Source organism: Telmatherina bonti (genome assembly GCF_933228915.1).
Source record: "Telmatherina bonti genome assembly, chromosome: 5".
NCBI lineage: Eukaryota > Metazoa > Chordata > Actinopteri > Atheriniformes > Telmatherinidae > Telmatherina > Telmatherina bonti.
Window position 1 is genome coordinate 5,916,797 of NC_136623.1, and position 18,741 is coordinate 5,935,537.

At 43.3% G+C, this 18,741-nt stretch overlaps 1 protein-coding gene across 1 annotated transcript; it reads left to right on the forward strand.

Moving 5' to 3' along the window:
- The first annotated feature begins 734 nt into the window (after positions 1-734).
- LOC306756524 (uncharacterized protein) lies at positions 735-7,846 on the forward strand. The gene is made up of 3 exons (XM_079241279.1): positions 735-907; positions 3,895-4,023; positions 6,027-7,846. The coding sequence occupies exons 1-3, from the start codon at positions 896-898 to the stop codon at positions 6,192-6,194; spliced, it is 309 nt and encodes a 102-aa protein (XP_079097405.1). The 5' UTR covers positions 735-895; the 3' UTR covers positions 6,195-7,846.
- Positions 7,847-18,741: the final 10,895 nt, after the last annotated feature.

Genomic DNA, 18,741 nt, shown 5'->3' on the forward strand with positions numbered 1-18,741 from the left:
GCTCTCGTTCCGTGGAAACACCTGTAAATCACTACAGTACTTTTTAACTTTGGAAATATAACTTTTATTCTGCGACAGACTGTCCCGTTTATCGCCATATGCTGGAACAGACTGGCCATCTGGCATAGCGGCCATTTCCCTGCTGGTCTCGCTGGTTCGTAAAGCTCAGTAGAGCGCTGGTGTTTCTTCAACTTATTCCCGATTTTCGTGACTTCCCTTCGACTGTAACGGTCCAACGTGCAACAACTCCGACGTTGTTCTCTTTTTCCTGCTAAAGACGACTCTGGAGATTCACATTCAAGCTTCACCAACGTCTGGCTAGCTCTGAGCAACCACACCTAACGTATGTTTGGGGCCCTAAGTGTCAGTAGTTTACCTGCTGCAACGCACCTGACACACTTCAGACTTAATTTGCAGACTTGATATTAAACTCTGTGCTAGTCTGCTAATTAGCCATTGATGTGAGTCAGGCGCGTTGCAGCAGGGAAACTCCTGACACTTGCAGGACTGCAGCCTCCCCACCCCTGCATTTCTGAAACAAACATTTCTGCCCTCCTCTGACCTATTATTTACCTGAGGAGGTGTCCAATCAGATTTCAGATGTGGGCTGTGCCCCCCTGGCTCCCTTTTAGCTCCGCCCCTGTCATGTGATAGAGAAACTTGTGTGTCCTGAACTTCTCTCTTTAGTGTGTGTGTGTGATCGCAGCTGTGTTGGGAAAGGACAGATAAGTGTGTGTGTGCTTGTTTGGTGTGTGTTTAAGCATGCGTGTGCGCGTGCGTGGTGATAGAAGGAGGATTCAGGGACTTCCAGCAGGAAACGCCGTGAACTCTCCGTCCGCGCGCCTCGACCCGGTTCTGCTGGATTTTTCGCAGGATTCTGATCCGACCTGCAGAGATGGAGACCAAGGTGAGCCGATCGGATGTATTGATGAGCGCGAGGTGACCGGAAACGAACAGACGTCTCAGTTTGTCAGACTGAAAGTTTTTTACAGACCTGATGGAGGCGTCGCGGTAAAATCCGCTTTTTATTCCTTTTTTTGATTCGTGGTTTTCTGTCTGAAAGCTCCAGGTTTTAATCCGGTTTAAGACGCGTCGCGCGACAGTCTGCAGGTAAACAGAGACGCAGGACTGACGTCTACCTGATGCAGGTAGAAGGAAGTTCTTGTCTGTAAATACTGGCTGGAAGAGATGTTTTTATTCTGCGGGATGTTTAGTCTTTGCTTCAGTAATAAATCCTTAAAATAATCATTTCATCCAATCCGGAGAGAAACCTGCTGCTCAGAGGATTTTATAAACATCTCTGATGTAAATCATCATGTCCTTTAAGATCATTTTATTTTCATGTTTGTCTTCTTCGTTTTTTTTGTTAGAAAAGAGGAGGAGAATAAATGTTTTATTTTACTTCAGTCTCATTAGGGTCATCCAAACTGCTGATTCCTGCTGAACAGAAAACAAAAGAAATTTATTTAAAATGTAAAAATCTGGGGAATTTCTAAAGTTCTGGTTTTTCTAAGCAAAGTGCTGCATGGTTTATTAACAAGTTCAAGTCACAAAAGTCGGACTGCCGAAGGAAAAAGTTCCTTTTCTGAGATTTAAACAGGGAAAAACCTAAACTAGTGACAGAAAAGCGGCTCTTTGCAGAGTTTCTGCTCTTTAAAGGAACCGACTCCCGAACTGTTTTTTTTATTTTATGCCAGTGTTTGTATTTTCATAAAAATCTTAGTTTCATGTATATTTTAATGGTTTAACATTTGGATATAACCTTTAGAGGAGCAATAAAGAAATAATATTTTAGTTTCAGTCTTTTTCCCGTTCCGGTACTGCTGTCCCTTCAGCTGCTGACCCCCCCCCTCCATCATATGATGGTATGATCCCACTCCACCCTCTTCTCTGATTGGCTCATGTTGTGTCCATCATGCTCAAGCCCCGCCCCTCCCGCATGTCCCCAGCAGTACTGGCTGCAGATTGGACTCCTTGTTTTCTACAAAGCACCAGATCTTGGGGTTTTTCACACCAGAACAGTCCGGGGTTCTCGGTTCGATTTGGCGGGAAATCAGAAAAATCCACCTCATTCTCCGAAACAGACACTGATTTAAAAAAAAAAAAAGAAACCACAGCAGCTTGTTCATCGCAGCCCAGATAGAAAATCATATTTTATATGGGTTTCTGTTTGGTGCATATTAGATAAGATTTGGTCCAGCTTTGGCTAAAGTTCGGCCCGGTTGTGGCCCTGAGTCTGTGTTGACAAATCAAATTCAGTCACATGACCACCACGCAGCGCTGACAAGGAAATACAGAAGGTTTCCCGTACCGGGACCATGAACCAGAAGTGGCCTGGATTCGGCCCAGACATGTTTTCTACTGAATAAAGCAGGTTTGTTTATGTCTTCTGTCGCGTTCTAGCCTTCAGGTTCGGATCGGTCCAATCTGGACAGATCAGGGTCACACACGGTTGTTATGGAAAGAGATCAGGGTCACACACGGTTGTTATGGAAACAGATCAGGGTTACATACGGTTGTTATGGAAACAGATCAAGGTTACACACGGTTGTTATGGAAACAGATCAGGGTCACACACAGTTGTTATGGAAACAGATCAGGGTTACCTGAACCAAACCAGCCTGTCCTGGAGGAACCCAGAGCCGGAAAGTTCAGGAATAAAATCTGTTTTACACAAATGTTTTTACAGTCGAGTAATAAATTGTAATAAAGTTTGGATTCAGACATCTTTCGGTTTCGAGGTTTTCAGGAGTGAAAATACTGAACTGTGAAGCACATCTGGAGGAAAAAGCCGCATGTTTGATTCCTTTTCTGTGGAAAGTGAAGGAAGAAGCTGGTTTTCTGCAGCCGCCGCCCTCTTTCACAAACAGTCCCTCAGAGAGCAGCTTGACCTCATTCAGCCATTTAACCGTTTCTGCATCCGCTGGAGCAACAACGCTGGTTTTATTCTCAGCTTTAAAGCATCTGGTCTGAAGAAGAGATGAACAAAACCTGCAGGGATTTTCTGTCTTCCCATTAAACGCAGAGCGAGACATCGTCCGTTTCCAGCTGAGAAAACATGGTTGATCCACAATGACGTGATGAATTCCTGAGATTCCAGCTTCATGGCAACGCGCACATTATCTTTTAGTGTTAGACTCAACACATGCAGGAATGTCTGCTGGTCAAACCCAAGTTCACAGCAGCTGGGATGCTGGGAAAAAGGAGATAAAAGCAGAATCTCATCAGGTTGTCGTTTGTTTCCAGAAGAAATAAACAGTTTGATGATGAAACTGAGACATTTGTTCATCAATCAGAGACAAACTGGCTGGAAACAGTTCAGAAAAATGTTCGTCAGACTTTGAAAATCCACCTTCTACAGTGTATAATAAGAATTAGAAGGAGTCCCTGTATGCTTGGGACAAGGCTGGTGATCTCCTGCAGTAAAAGCAGACATGATTTTCTGCTGGGAACCAGTGCATGGATCAGGAAGCTTCCAGAAACCAGTGTGAACACAGTTCAGGCTGAAATCCACACATGCAGGTTAAAGCTCCATCATATGTGAAGAGGATCCAGAAACACGCAGTCTTCTCTGGACCAAAGCTCATTTAAAATGTTCTGAGTGGAAACCGGGCCTGGGGTCAGACGGACATCATTCTGACTGGGAATCTGAGAAATTTTCTATTTCAGAGCAACATCTGCTCACATCCAGATGAGACGTTCAGGGAACATCTCGTTCCCTGAACGTCTCATCTGATTCCCAATCAGCTCATATTTTCCATGAAATGATAAAATGTCTTAGTTTCATCATCTCATAAGATGTTTATCTTTCCAGGGGATAAAACATAACAGGATCAGGGTGTAAATCCTTCTGGGTTTCTGATTATTGATCACAGCATTGATTTTGTGTCTCAGCTGTCGGCTCTGGAACTGGCCATCGCCGGGCTGGTCAACGAGTTTCACAAAGCCGCCAACGACGGAGCCATTATGAACGCCACCCAGTTCCAAACCGTGGTCTCCACACAGATACCTGCAGCTGCCAAGGTACTGATGACATCATGACCAATCCACCAATCACAGCACACGTTCATCCTCACGGATAAATGAAAACTGATAACGTTTTTTTTTTTTTCTAAACGATTCAAAAGTATGTTTTCATATTTCCCCTCGAAGTCTGGTGTTAAAAATTCTCTCTAAACTACTTTTGGCTTTTCAAAGTCATTTTATTTTTTATCATATATGTTTATGTATTAATGTTTATCGTTATTGATTTATTTAATAAGTATTTGTTTTATTCTACTAAACTCTTATTTATTTATTTTCTTTCTTAACTGCATTCATTTGTTTTATTTGTAATTGAAAATATTCTAGTCTAGTCAAGTCTAGGATATTCTATTCTATTCTATTCTGCAGTCATTTAGACGCTTTTACCCAAAGCGACTTACATATGAGAGTGAGAACAACACAAGCAGGAAATCAAACAGTCGGACCATCATAGGAAGGTGCTCTTGGACTGCTGGAGTCTAGTTGGACACCGGTTTTGACGTGTAGTGCTACAGGCTTTTTCTTTTTCCACACCCCACAATGTTACGTGTGTTAAATTACTAAGAATATTAATGTTTGTTGCAAAGAACGGGGCTAAGTTCTCCTCCTCTGACAAATGTAGATGAGCGAAATGTGGAAACGAGCAGCTGAGTCTTCATCTTGAAGCAAATCAGGACTCTGCAGAGCGGACAGAGTTCGGCAGGTTGTTCCACCATCGTAGAACAACAGAGGAAAAGAGTCTGGTGGTGGTTTTGTCCCACGTTGTCATGGTAACGCCAGGCGTCTTCCACTGGTGGAACGTAGCTGTGGAGAGGGAGTGTAGGTCTGGATTAGGGAGTGAAGGTAGACAGGAGACGTTTAACTTATTGTTTTGGAAACCAGAAGCAAAGCTCTGAATCTGATGCTCTGCAACTGGAAACCAGTGAAGAGCGATTAGCAGCGGAGTGACATGAGCCGTTTGGACTGGTTGTAGACCAGACGTGCTGCTGGTTCTGGATCATCTGCAGAGGTTTAACCAGCATGCAGGCAGACCTACCAGTAGGGAACTGCAGTAATCGATGTGTAAAATGACCAGAACCTGAACCAGAAGCTGAGTTGTGTCAGGAGTTCTGATTTCTGTCAGGTATGCTCTCTACAACATCAAGAGAATCAGAATGGCAGGTACGGCCAACCGAGGCAACATGGACCTTAAAGGTCAGCTGGTCATCCACCATGACACCCAGATTCCAGGCAGCAGGAACAAGTGTGATAGAGTGGAGCTTCACACGTATCTGCAGAGGTAATGAAGGGTCAGCTGGAGAGACAATGAGCTGTCTTGGACAGATTGAGCTGAAGGTGGCGATCCTTCATCCATGCAGAGATATCAGCAAGACAAGCTGATATTCTCAGTGAAACGTTGTGTCGTTTGGTGGGAAGGAGAGGAAAAGCTGAGTGTCATCTGCATAGCAGTGATAGGAGAAGCCATGAGAGCTTCTAACTGCACCGAGTGAGGAGGTGTATGGTGGAAAGAGAAGAGGGCCGAGCACCGATCCCTGAGGCTCCCCTGTTTTCATGTGATCTGGACACTTTACCTCACCAGGATACTCTGAAGGATCTTCCTGCAAATATATTCAGGCACAAAGGGCTTATTATGTTTTTTATTTTAACATTTTACCTCATAAAAATAATTTTAATTCAGAAAATATAAAGTAAACAATAAGAAAAGTAAATAAATCTGGATATAAAAGAATTTGTGCAATCGTGAATGTTAAATGCGTTAAGACAAAACAAGACGAAAATTAAAAAGAACCAGACGGGAGATGTCGCTGAGTTTGTCCTCCAACCAGCAGGGGGAGCTGCTGCTGAATCAACAAATAACCTAAAGCTTAAATAAAACTTCCTCAGAGCAGTTATGGTGAAGAGTATCCTCCTCCTCCTCTCATGTTCATGTGTTTCCTAACATCCCCTAACATCATCATCCTATGAGTTGTACTCTGACTGACTGTCTGACTTCTGGCCTGCAGAAGGTGGACACTGAGGAAAAGCTCCGTCAGGTGCTGGAGGAGATGGGTGTGGAGAACGACCAGAACATCTCCTTCGATAACTTCTGGAAGCTCGTCAACCAACAAGCCATCGAACTGTTCCACAAAGAGCAGAAAGACAAGGTCAAATGCAACTGCGTGCTGCAGTAAAGTCTGGAAACGCCATATAAACCTGACCACCGGGGGCGCCACAGGACCAGAGGCAGACAGGAGGACTCGCAAACAGAAGAAGAACAATTCATGGACAAATTCTAATCTGATCTGTGTTGCAATTAGTTATAAAAAACAAGAAGTTTTACAAAAAGATGCTGCAGTGTGAAATTACGGAAGTTCGGAACTGCCTGATTAATTTAAATTAAAACGAAAATAGTTTATTAACTGTATTAAAACAAATTTATAAAAACGTGACATAAATGTAGTTTTCTCCAACAGGCCATTTAAAGTCTGAAATATTTTTTTAAAAATGCTGCAGCGAGAATTCACGGGGTGCTAAATCTGCCGCACTTAAGAAGATTTAAGTCAATTTGATTTATTGACCAGAAAGTAAAACGTTGATCACTGAAAAACAAGAACATCGCAAAAAGAATTTAAAGATCTGAATTTATATTAAAAATAAATAAAACTAAACAATAAGAAGAAAACCACAAAAATACAAAAAAGACTGGAACAAAATAAAATACAAATCAATTTTAAATTAAATGACTAAAATAAAAAATAAAAGATATAAAATTTATACAAAAATTTTGGTTTGTTAATTAAAATAAAAACAAGCAATTATAAATTTTTGAATTCAAAATAAATTACATTAGACAAGACTGAAAGTGACTTTAGATGTCAGAGAACAATTTTATCAGTTTTACAATCAAATCAGACATTTGTATTTTATAAATACGGTAGTTTGCATTTACAAACAAACAAAACTTGCAAAACTGCCATATTAAAGACAAATAAACTAAATGGAATTCAGTGAATGCTTAATAAAGTAAGTGGAGAAAAATTAAGCGACCAGTTAAAACTTTTTCCAATGCTAGTTAAAAAATTTTTTAAAAAGCTGCTTTTGTTCACTAAATAATGTGAAATAAATGTGCAGAAAGCCAAAACTGTTTTATTAAAGAAAGTTTATGTCACAGATATTTAGATTTTACTAAAGAAAATTTAACTTGAAAAAAAAAATGTATTTAATACAAATTTAGTCTTTGGTGACAAAAAATGTATATTGTTACTTTTATTGTGAAATTACGCAGTATACACTGCGCAAAAACACCACCTGATGAAAGACAATTTTGAACAGTTCAGATTTATTAACAAGAAAAACAAAAATTTAAACCAAATGGTCAAACAGATTAAATTGATTTTTAAAGGTCAAAATTTGTTGCAAAAGAAAATTATAAAAGAATTCTGATATTTTAATTTAAAACACAATAAGAAACAGAAAATCAGGAGTTTAAAAAAAAACCAACAACATTTGTTGAAAGGCCTAAAACATGACAGTTTATACTCTAATTACTGATGTTATGGTCATTTTGTCACATATTTACCTCCATATTTACTGAAAAATGCTCAGTCATAAAACAGCTGCATGCAACAGAATAAAAGGAGCTTTAGTGAAAACAACTTGCTGCCTTAAACATATATGTTGTTTTAATAAACTATAAACTTTTTTTCATTTTAATCCTAAGTAACTATAGTAATAAATACTCAAATACTTTAGTTCATCCTGTTCTCATGGCAACATTTGACTTTTATATCCCGTCTGAACGTTACTCACCTGATTTTTATCTTCGTTTCTCATCTGTATTTATCTCAATAAATCTCTTGTTTTTATACAAAGTGAGTGAATTATACATTTTATTTGTTTAAAATCCAGCATAAACAGACATTTTGCATTAAATTAGCTGTTTTAAAGTGTTAAAATTTTCACAGCAGCTGATTAAACCTTGATGTTTGTTAGAAAAATGACACTAAAATACTCATGAAAATAATAAAGTGAACCCAGCATACAGCTTGTTAGCGCCAGTTAGCTCTTAGCTACCGGCAGGTCAAAGTTTGATGAGTGCCAATCACCCCCCCTCCCCTAGCCCCACCTCGGTGCCCATTTTAACATTTTCCAGGAGCGACAACGCGCATGACGCTGCTAAGATTGCGACGGGGACAACCGCCCGATGAGCTTCTGTTTGTCCATTTTCTGAAAGCTGGAAAGCTGGAGTTTATCCCAGCAACCGTTGGGCGAGAAGCAGGAACACCTGGACAAGTCATCAGTCCATCGCAGGGCGAGCTTCAGTTAATCATTCAGAAACCCGCGGGTGACATCACAGAGGCTCCGCCCATCTTTTATATGTGGTCGAGAACAAGCTGCGGGATGTCCCCAACCGTGTCCACGAAGATGTGAGTTTGTTCTCGATAAGAAGTTCTGGCTTCTCGCAGCGGATGGAGCAGGGTTTACACTCCACCTCCATCACGGGGTCATGGGTCCTTTAAGCCAGTCGTCCAATCAGCTCCTTCGGATGATGACAGACGTTACAAAAGACTCATTCCCGAACGGGAAACTTCCGGAGGTTTTCTGTCCGTCTTCTATCAGGTTAGAATGGGATCTTTTCATGCCTTATTTCCAACCTGAATCAGGTTCTAACCAGATATCTTACTACGTTTATAACCAGACCTAAACTTAACAACTAAACCAGTAAAACACGAGTTAAACCAGGGGTGTCAGAATCCAGTCCTCGAGGGCCGGAATCCGGCAGGTTTTTGTTGTTTCCCTCCACCAACGCAGCTGATTCAAATCAATGGATCCAGCAGCTTCTTGGCAACCTGTTTTTAAGTTTAGGTCAGGTGTGTGTTGGAGCATGGAGACAACAAAAACCTGCAGGACATCGGCCCTCCAGGACTGCAGTTTGACACCCCTGAATTAAACCATATTTGTGAGCACCTGTCCAGCCTGCAGAGCTCCAGTTCCTTTCGTGCAGATAAATAAAGCTTTATTCCTCACGACAAGGCTTTAATGACCACGTTTGGACTTCAGCTTGTTCTTTTTTTGTTTGTTGTATTTTGGTGAAAAACAAGCAAACGCAACAACTTCTTCATTATTACAGTCCTCATAATAATGACTTAAAGAGACAACAAAATTAATAAAATCACTCAAATAACTGCAGAATGAAAAATAGAATAATACCTGCCAATAGGTAGAGAAGTCTGACCGCCTCAGACAACTTCTCAACTAAATCTTAGTCTACGATGACGTAAATGATATTAGTTTGTGTTTGTTTGCTCCTTTTAATTCTATTGAACCACGATTCAGAATCAACGTCATGATATTCATTCCATTTTTATTTCTTACTTTTGTTCCTTTCAGCTTGTTTCAGTGACGGTTGTTGTTTTTCCTTCTTTAACAGGAGGACATGAACACATCAGAGGACCACTGTTGAAGATGCACGATACGATCGGCACAATATCGACCGACACCTATAAAACTAACCAACCAAAAAAAAAAAAACCCCAGGCGCTGAGTGTATTCAAGTGTGTTTTAAAGCAGGGATAGGTAATGTTGCTCAGAGACATGTTCCTCTGGGTGAAGCGGCTCCTCATCCTGATAGTAGTCTATACATTCTGTAATCATGAACAATAAGAAATATAGTTAGACCCCTCAGTTTACTGGAAATCTGTAAAAACTCTGACCAATCCAAACGTTCCGACCCAAATTGTTAATTTCTTATACTTCATAGGCTGCTTCTCCCAGCTCCCCTCCTTCCCCTCCAGCAGCGCATACCTGATAGCCACACCCTGCATATAAACAGCAGGTTAGGATGAAAATACAAAGTAGTGAAGAAGAAACTCGGAAGGCAAACATGGCTGAGAAAATGCAGGAAGGATTTCCCGACCCGGCTCGGTTTATTTGCCTCCTCCTGCTAAACAGCCGAGAAAGAGAAAATCGTTGGTGGAAAAAACTGCGAATAAAAAAGCCTCGGATCACGCAAGGAGCAGAATCAGAGGGGGAGGAGCCACTACAGGGGAGGAGCCTAGAGGAGCCCAGACTTCCCTCTCCCCAGCCACATTTACCAACTCTGCGGGGGGGATCCCGAGGCGTTCCCAGGCCAGCCGAGAGATATAATCCCTCCAGCGTGTCCTGGGTCTTCCCCGGGGTCTCCTCCCAGAGGGACGTGCCTGGAACACCTCACCAGGGAGGTCCAGGAGGCATCCTGACCAGATGCCCGAGCCACCTCAACTGGTTCCTCTCGATGTGGAGGAGCAGCGGCTCTACTCTGATCTCCTCCAGGATGACCGAGCTCCTCACCCTATCTCTAAGTGAGAGCCCGGCCACCCTGCGGAGGAAACTCATTTCAGCCGCCTGTATATGAGATCTCCTTCTTTCGGTCACGACCCACAGCTCATGACCATAGGTGAGGGTAGGAACGTAGATCGACTGGTAAATCGAGCGCTTCGCCTTCTGGCTCAGCTCCTTCTTCACCACGACAGACCAGCGCAGAGTCTGCATTACTGCAGACGCCGCACCGATCCGTCTGTCCATCTCGCACTCCATCCTTCCCTCACTCGTGAACAAGACCCCGAGATATTTAAACTCCTCCACTTGAGGCAGGACCTGACTCCCGACCCGGAGAGGGCAATCCACCCTATTCCGGCTGAGGACCATGGTCTCAGATTTCAAGGTGCATGAAAAGGGGGATCACCACCCCAGTCTGCCAGGCCAGAGGCACTCTCCCCGATGTCCACGTTATGGTCCAGAGACATGTCAGCCAGAAGAGCCCCACAGCATCCAGAACTTTAAGGATTTCTTCCATCCCAGTGGCCTTGCCACCAAGGAGCTTTATAACCATCTCAGTGATGTCACCTTGGGCATGCCTCCCAATCGCTCCCTTCCAGGTCTCACTGTCATTGCCCACGTGAGCATTGAAGTCCCCCAGCAGAACAATGGAGTCCCCAGAAGGAGCACCCTCCAGCACTCCCTCCAAGGACTCCAGAAAGGGTGGGTACTCTGAACAGCACAGAAATTACTCAGGACACATCCCCCCACCCGAAGGCAGAGGTTTATCCCAGTGGACCCTTTCATCCACCGGGGTAAACCCCAACACACAGGTAGCAAGCCGGGGGCTGATGAGAATGCCTGGAACCGCTCAACCTCACGCAAAAGCTCAGGCTCCTTCCCCACCAGAGAGGTGAGATTCCACGTCCCTAGAGTCAGCTTCTGCAGCTGAGGATTGGACCGCCAGGGTCCCCGCCCCCTGCTGCCGCCCAGCTCACACTGCACCCGACCCCTACAGCTCCTCCTGCAGATGGTGAGCCCACGGGAGGTGGAGCCCATGTAACCTTTTTATGCTGAGCTCAACCAGGCCCAACAGACAAAGGCCTGGCCACCAGACACTCACACTTGTGCCCTACCCCCAAGCCTAGCTCCAGAGGGGAACCCCGGTGACCTACACCCGGGCAAGGGAACATTTACGCCAACAGTCATCATCATCATAGGGGTCTAAGAGCCACATGTAGTCTGGTCCCTCTCCTACACACCTGTTTTCCACAATAACCCCCAGCTGCAGGGGGAATGGGGTGAGGCTGGATATTGGGCGGGGTTGGATGTCCAATGGGCGGCGTTGGATGTCAAATGGGCGTGGGGTTAGGGTTAGAGTTACGGTTGGGGTTGATCCAATCAAAATACTGCTGGCAATATCCAGCCCCGCCTCATTCTCCTGGCTGCAGCCAAGACCTTCTCGTTTTCCATGGGTGACTCAACCAGGGGCATAAAGCCCCCAACAACAAAGCTGCTAGGATCTTGAGGACACACAAACCCCTCCACCATGATGATTTGTTGGCTCAGGGAGGGGGCAGCTCGTCCATCCCTAGTTAATATATTTAGAGATATTTTCCAGGAAAATAATTTGTTTTGTTATTTTAAGATTTTCTGACATTTACAGAGTTTCTCCAATAAGGACTGAAAGTCCAAACAGTGAATTATGATTAAAAACGAAAAATACACATTAAAGTCTAAATTGTGGATTTTACCTCCAGATGGAAGATGTCCAGGTAAGTCATTGGACTTGGAGCATAATTTAACTGTAAAATGAGCCGATTTGCTTGGAAGACGTGGAGAAGCTGAACTTTCCTCCATCTGAATCCTCATAATGAGGACGTTAACCAAACCAGAGCCAGCTGATGATGCAGATCCACGATACCGTTTGGCATGTGGTTTCTGCTGGAACCCGTCAGGCAGCTTCTTTGAATCCCTCATTAATTTAAATAAGTACTTTTCACTTCTTCTCCCTCTGTTTGCATCCAGAATGGACTCTCAGCAAGTTTAAACCAAATGAACTCTGATTACTGTCTGACGTAGCATCTGTGTTTACGTCCATCAGGGACGTGATGGACTGAAGGAAGGAGGGATGGGTTTCTATAAGACCCCGCTTTGGACAGAGTCTCACTTCAGCAGACTGAATCTCCTCTTCAGGTAGGTTCTGATAATCTCCGTCCTTCATTCATCTGTTTCTCGTCACGTTTCATCTGCACCGTGATGATTAGACGTCAAGTTTCTGTCCTCTGTAACATCTCTGGATCTTCATCAGCAAAGATTTAATGAATTTAATATTTAGAAACGTCTTATGAATAAAGTTGAATTAATACTGGAAAGTCTGGGACAGACGGACCACCTTAAGTCAGAAAATCCACATTTTCAACGACACATTTGACCACAATATGATCTAATCTGTAAATACGCGTTAAATCTGTAAATTTGCTCTGATCAGTCAGAATATTCTGCTTCAACCTTCACGCAGAACTCTGCTAGACCTCCAGTTTTACTCTTAACTTCAATTTTTAAAGACTTTTTCTGGACATTTTCTAGAACAGGTGAGAAATTCTTCATTTTTACCTCTTTTTAATGTAAAAATGAGGCAAAGCCCAAAGGAGGAAGGTGGTCTAGTAGGTTTTTCACAGCAACCAGATCTGAAATGAGACTCCATGTTTTACCACGCTTCACATCATCAGTTTTGAGGCTTTTACACACCAAGTAAATGCAGGTACACATCACAACACTGCGACCGATTTGGAGGGGAAATATCAAGGTTTTTGTCTCTTCGCTCGATGCAAAGTTACGCCAAATCGATGACAAAGAAGGTGCAACTAATTCTAACGTTGGAAAGAACAAGGATGCATTCCACATCGAGCAACGACTGCAAAACGGGCGCTGGGTTCATCCTGGTCTAGACAAGACAGGAGGGCTTGTTTAATCCAGGATCTGAAGCTGGACCACAGACTTGGTCTGGCTTTGTGTCCTCCGTCATTTTGAAGTTTTTACTGAATTTTAAGGACCTTACTGATGAAGACCTCTCTACAGTCTCACAGGTCCCAGTCATGACGGGACGTGGACTCATCCTTCTGATGCTGGTCTCAGGTCTGTAAGATCCATAGACATGCTGGTCTCAGGTCTGTAAGATCTAATAGACATGCTGGTCTCAGGTCTGTAAGATCTAATAGACATGCTGGTCTCAGGTCTGTAAGATCCATAGACATGCTGGTCTCAGGTCTGTACGATCCATAGACATGCTGGTCTCAGGTCTGTAAGATCTAATAGACATGCTGGTCTCAGGTCTGTAAGATCCATAGACATGCTGGTCTCAGGTCTGTAAGATCTAATAGACATGCTGGTCTCAGGTCTGTAAGATCTAATAGACATGCTGGTCTCAGGTCTGTAAGATCTAATAGACATGCTGGTCTCAGGTCTGTAAGATCCATAGACATGCTGGTCTCAGGTCTGTAAGATCTAATAGACATGCTGGTCTCAGGTCTGTAAGATCCATAGACATGCTGGTCTCAGGTCTGTAAGATCCATAGACATGCTGGTCTCAGGTCTGTAAGATCTAATAGACATGCTGGTCTCAGGTCTGTAAGATCTAATAGACATGCTGGTCTCAGGTCTGTAAGATCTAATAGACATGCTGGTCTCAGGTCTGTAAGATCTAATAGACATGCTGGTCTCAGGTCTGTAAGATCTAATAGACATGCTGGTCTCAGGTCTGTAAGATCTAATAGATATGCTGGTCTCAGGTCTGTAAGATCTAATAGACATGCTGGTCTCAGGTCTGTAAGATCTAATAGACATGCTGGTCTCAGGTCTGTAAGATCTAATAGACATGCTGGTCTCAGGTCTGTACGATCCATAGACATGCTGGTCTCAGGTCTGTAAGATCCATAGACATGCTGGTCTCAGGTCTGTAAGATCCATAGACATGCTGGTCTCAGGTCTGTAAGATCCATAGACATGCTGGTCTCAGGTCTGTAAGATCTAATAGACATGCTGGTCTCAGGTCTGTAAGATCTAATAGACATGCTGGTCTCAGGTCTGTAAGATCTAATAGACATGCTGGTCTCAGGTCTGTAAGATCTAATAGACATGCTGGTCTCAGGTCTGTAAGATCTAATAGACATGCTGGTCTCAGGTCTGTAAGATCTAATAGACATGCTGGTCTCAGGTCTGTAAGATCCATAGACATGCTGGTCTCAGGTCTGTAAGATCCATAGACATGCTGGTCTCAGGTCTGTAAGATCTAATAGACATGCTGGTCTCAGGTCTGTAAGATCCATAGACATGCTGGTCTCAGGTCTGTAAGATCTAATAGACATGCTGGTCTCAGGTCTGTAAGATCCATAGACATGCTGGTCTCAGGTCTGTAAGATCCATAGACATGCTGGTCTCAGGTCTGTAAGATCTAATAGACATGCTGGTCTCAGGTCTGTAAGATCCATAGACATGCTGGTCTCAGGTCTGTAAGATCCATAGACATGCTGGTCTCAGGTCTGTAAGATCTAATAGACATGCTGGTCTCAGGTCTGTAAGATCCATAGACATGCTGGTCTCAGGTCTGTAAGATCCATAGACATGCTGGTCTCAGGTCTGTAAGATCCATAGACATGCTGGTCTCAGGTCTGTAAGATCTAATAGACATGCTGGTCTCAGGTCTGTAAGATCTAATAGACATGCTGGTCCCAGGTCTGTAAGATCTAATAGACATGCTGGTCTCAGGTCTGTAAGATCTAATAGACATGCTGGTCTCAGGTCTGTAAGATCTAATAGACATGCTGGTCTCAGGTCTGTAAGATCTAATAGACATGCTGGTCTCAGGTCTGTAAGATCTAATAGACATGCTGGTCTCAGGTCTGTAAGATCTAATAGACATGCTGGTCTCAGGTCTGTAAGATCCATAGACATGCTGGTCTCAGGTCTGTACAATCCATAGACATGCTGGTCTCAGGTCTGTAAGATCTAATAGACATGCTGGTCTCAGGTCTGTAAGATCTAATAGACATGCTGATCTCAGGTCTGTAAGATCCATAGACATGCTGGTCTCAGGTCTGTAAGATCTAATAGACATGCTGGTCTCAGGTCTGTAAGATCCATAGACATGCTGGTCTCAGGTCTGTAAGATCTAATAGACATGCTGGTCTCAGGTCTGTAAGATCTAATAGACATGCTGGTCTCAGGTCTGTAAGATCTAATAGACATGCTGGTCTCAGGTCTGTAAGATCTAATAGACATGCTGGTCTCAGGTCTGTAAGATCTAATAGACATGCTGGTCTCAGGTCTGTAAGATCTAATAGACATGCTGGTCTCAGGTCTGTAAGATCCATAGACATGCTGGTCTCAGGTCTGTAAGATCCATAGACATGCTGGTCTCAGGTCTGTAAGATCTAATAGACATGCTGGTCTCAGGTCTGTAAGATCCATAGACATGCTGGTCTCAGGTCTGTAAGATCTAATAGACATGCTGGTCTCAGGTCTGTAAGATCTAATAGACATGCTGGTCTCAGGTCTGTAAGATCTAATAGACATGCTGGTCTCAGGTCTGTAAGATCCATAGACATGCTGGTCTCAGGTCTGTAAGATTCATAGACATGCTGGTCTCAGGTCTGTAAGATCTAATAGACATGCTGGTCTCAGGTCTGTAAGATCTAATAGACATGCTGGTCTCAGGTCTGTAAGATCCATAGACATGCTGGTCTCAGGTCTGTAAGATATAATAGACATGCTGGTCTCAGGTCTGTAAGATCTAATAGACATGCTGGTCTCAGGTCTGTAAGATCTAATAGACATGCTGGTCTCAGGTCTGTAAGATCTAATAGACATGCTGGTCTCAGGTCTGTAAGATCTAATAGACATGCTGGTCTCAGGTCTGTAAGATCTAATAGACATGCTGGTCTCAGGTCTGTAAGATCTAATAGACATGCTGGTCTCAGGTCTGTAAGATCTAATAGACATGCTGGTCTCAGGTCTGTAAGATCTAATAGACATGCTGGTCTCAGGTCTGTAAGATCTAATAGACATGCTGGTCTCAGGTCTGTAAGATCCATAGACATGCTGGTCTCAGGTCTGTAAGATCCATAGACATGCTGGTCTCAGGTCTGTAAGATCTAATAGACATGCTGGTCTCAGGTCTGTAAGATCCATAGACATGCTGGTCTCAGGTCTGTAAGATCTAATAGACATGCTGGTCTCAGGTCTGTAAGATCTAATAGACATGCTGGTCTCAGGTCTGTAAGATCTAATAGACATGCTGGTCTCAGGTCTGTAAGATCCATAGACATGCTGGTCTCAGGTCTGTAAGATTCATAGACATGCTGGTCTCAGGTCTGTAAGATCTAATAGACATGCTGGTCTCAGGTCTGTAAGATCTAATAGACATGCTGGTCTCAGGTCTGTAAGATCTAATAGACATGCTGGTCTCAGGTCTGTAAGATCTAATAGACATGCTGGTCTCAGGTCTGTAAGATCCATAGACATGCTGGTCTCAGGTCTGTAAGATCTAATAGACATGCTGGTCTCAGGTCTGTAAGATCTAATAGACATGCTGGTCTCAGGTCTGTAAGATCTAATAGACATGCTGGTCTCAGGTCTGTAAGATCTAATAGACATGCTGGTCTCAGGTCTGTAAGATCTAATAGACATGCTGGTCTCAGGTCTGTAAGATCCATAGACATGCTGGTCTCAGGTCTGTAAGATCCATAGACATGCTGGTCTCAGGTCTGTAAGATCTAATAGACATGCTGGTCTCAGGTCTGTAAGATCTAATAGACATGCTGGTCTCAGGTCTGTAAGATCCATAGACATGCTGGTCTCAGGTCTGTAAGATCTAATAGACATGCTGGTCTCAGGTCTGTAAGATCCATAGACATGCTGGTCTCAGGTCTGTAAGATCCATAGACATGCTGGTCTCAGGTCTGTAAGATCCATAGACATGCTGATCTCAGGTCTGTAAGATCTAATAGACATGCTGGTCTCAGGTCTGTAAGATCTAATAGACATGCTGGTCTCAGGTCTGTAAGATCTAATAGACATGCTGGTCTCAGGTCTGTAAGATCTAATAGACATGCTGGTCTCAGGTCTGTAAGATCCATAGACATGCTGGTCTCAGGTCTGTAAGATCCATAGACATGCTGGTCTCAGGTCTGTAAGATCCATAGACATGCTGGTCTCAGGTCTGTAAGATCCATAGACATGCTGGTCTCAGGTCTGTAAGATCCATAGACATGCTGGTCTCAGGTCTGTAAGATCTAATAGACATGCTGGTCTCAGGTCTGTAAGATCTAATAGACATGCTGGTCTCAGGTCTGTAAGATCTAATAGACATGCTGGTCTCAGGTCTGTAAGATCCATAGACATGCTGGTCTCAGGTCTGTAAGATCCATAGACATGCTGGTCTCAGGTCTGTAAGATCTAATAGACATGCTGGTCTCAGGTCTGTAAGATCTAATAGACATGCTGGTCTCAGGTCTGTAAGATCCATAGACATGCTGGTCTCAGGTCTGTAAGATCTAATAGACATGCTGGTCTCAGGTCTGTAAGATCCATAGACATGCTGGTCTCAGGTCTGTAAGATCCATAGACATGCTGGTCTCAGGTCTGTAAGATCCATAGACATGCTGATCTCAGGTCTGTAAGATCTAATAGACATGCTGGTCTCAGGTCTGTAAGATCTAATAGACATGCTGGTCTCAGGTCTGTAAGATCTAATAGACATGCTGGTCTCAGGTCTGTAAGATCTAATAGACATGCTGGTCTCAGGTCTGTAAGATCCATAGACATGCTGGTCTCAGGTCTGTAAGATCCATAGACATGCTGGTCTCAGGTCTGTAAGATCTAATAGACATGCTGGTCTCAGGTCTGTAAGATCTAATAGACATGCTGGTCTCAGGTCTGTAAGATCTAATAGACATGCTGGTCTCAGGTCTGTAAGATCCATAGACATGCTGGTCTCAGGTCTGTAAGATTCATAGACATGCTGGTCTCAGGTCTGTAAGATCTAATAGACATGCTGGTCTCAGGTCTGTAAGATCTAATAGACATGCTGGTCTCAGGTCTGTAAGATCCATAGACATGCTGGTCTCAGGTCTGTAAGATATAATAGACATGCTGGTCTCAGGTCTGTAAGATCTAATAGACATGCTGGTCTCAGGTCTGTAAGATCTAATAGACATGCTGGTCTCAGGTCTGTAAGATCTAATAGACATGCTGGTCTCAGGTCTGTAAGATCTAATAGACATGCTGGTCTCAGGTCTGTAAGATCTAATAGACATGCTGGTCTCAGGTCTGTAAGATCTAATAGACATGCTGGTCTCAGGTCTGTAAGATCTAATAGACATGCTGGTCTCAGGTCTGTAAGATCTAATAGACATGCTGGTCTCAGGTCTGTAAGATCTAATA

What these genes read in the sequence shown, in the direction of transcription:
- LOC306756524 (XM_079241279.1), top strand. An exon ending in AGATACCTGCAGCTGCCAAG is followed by an intron (nt 4,024 to 6,026) that starts GTACTGATGACA and finishes TCTGGCCTGCAG; the next exon opens with AAGGTGGACACTGAGGAAAA.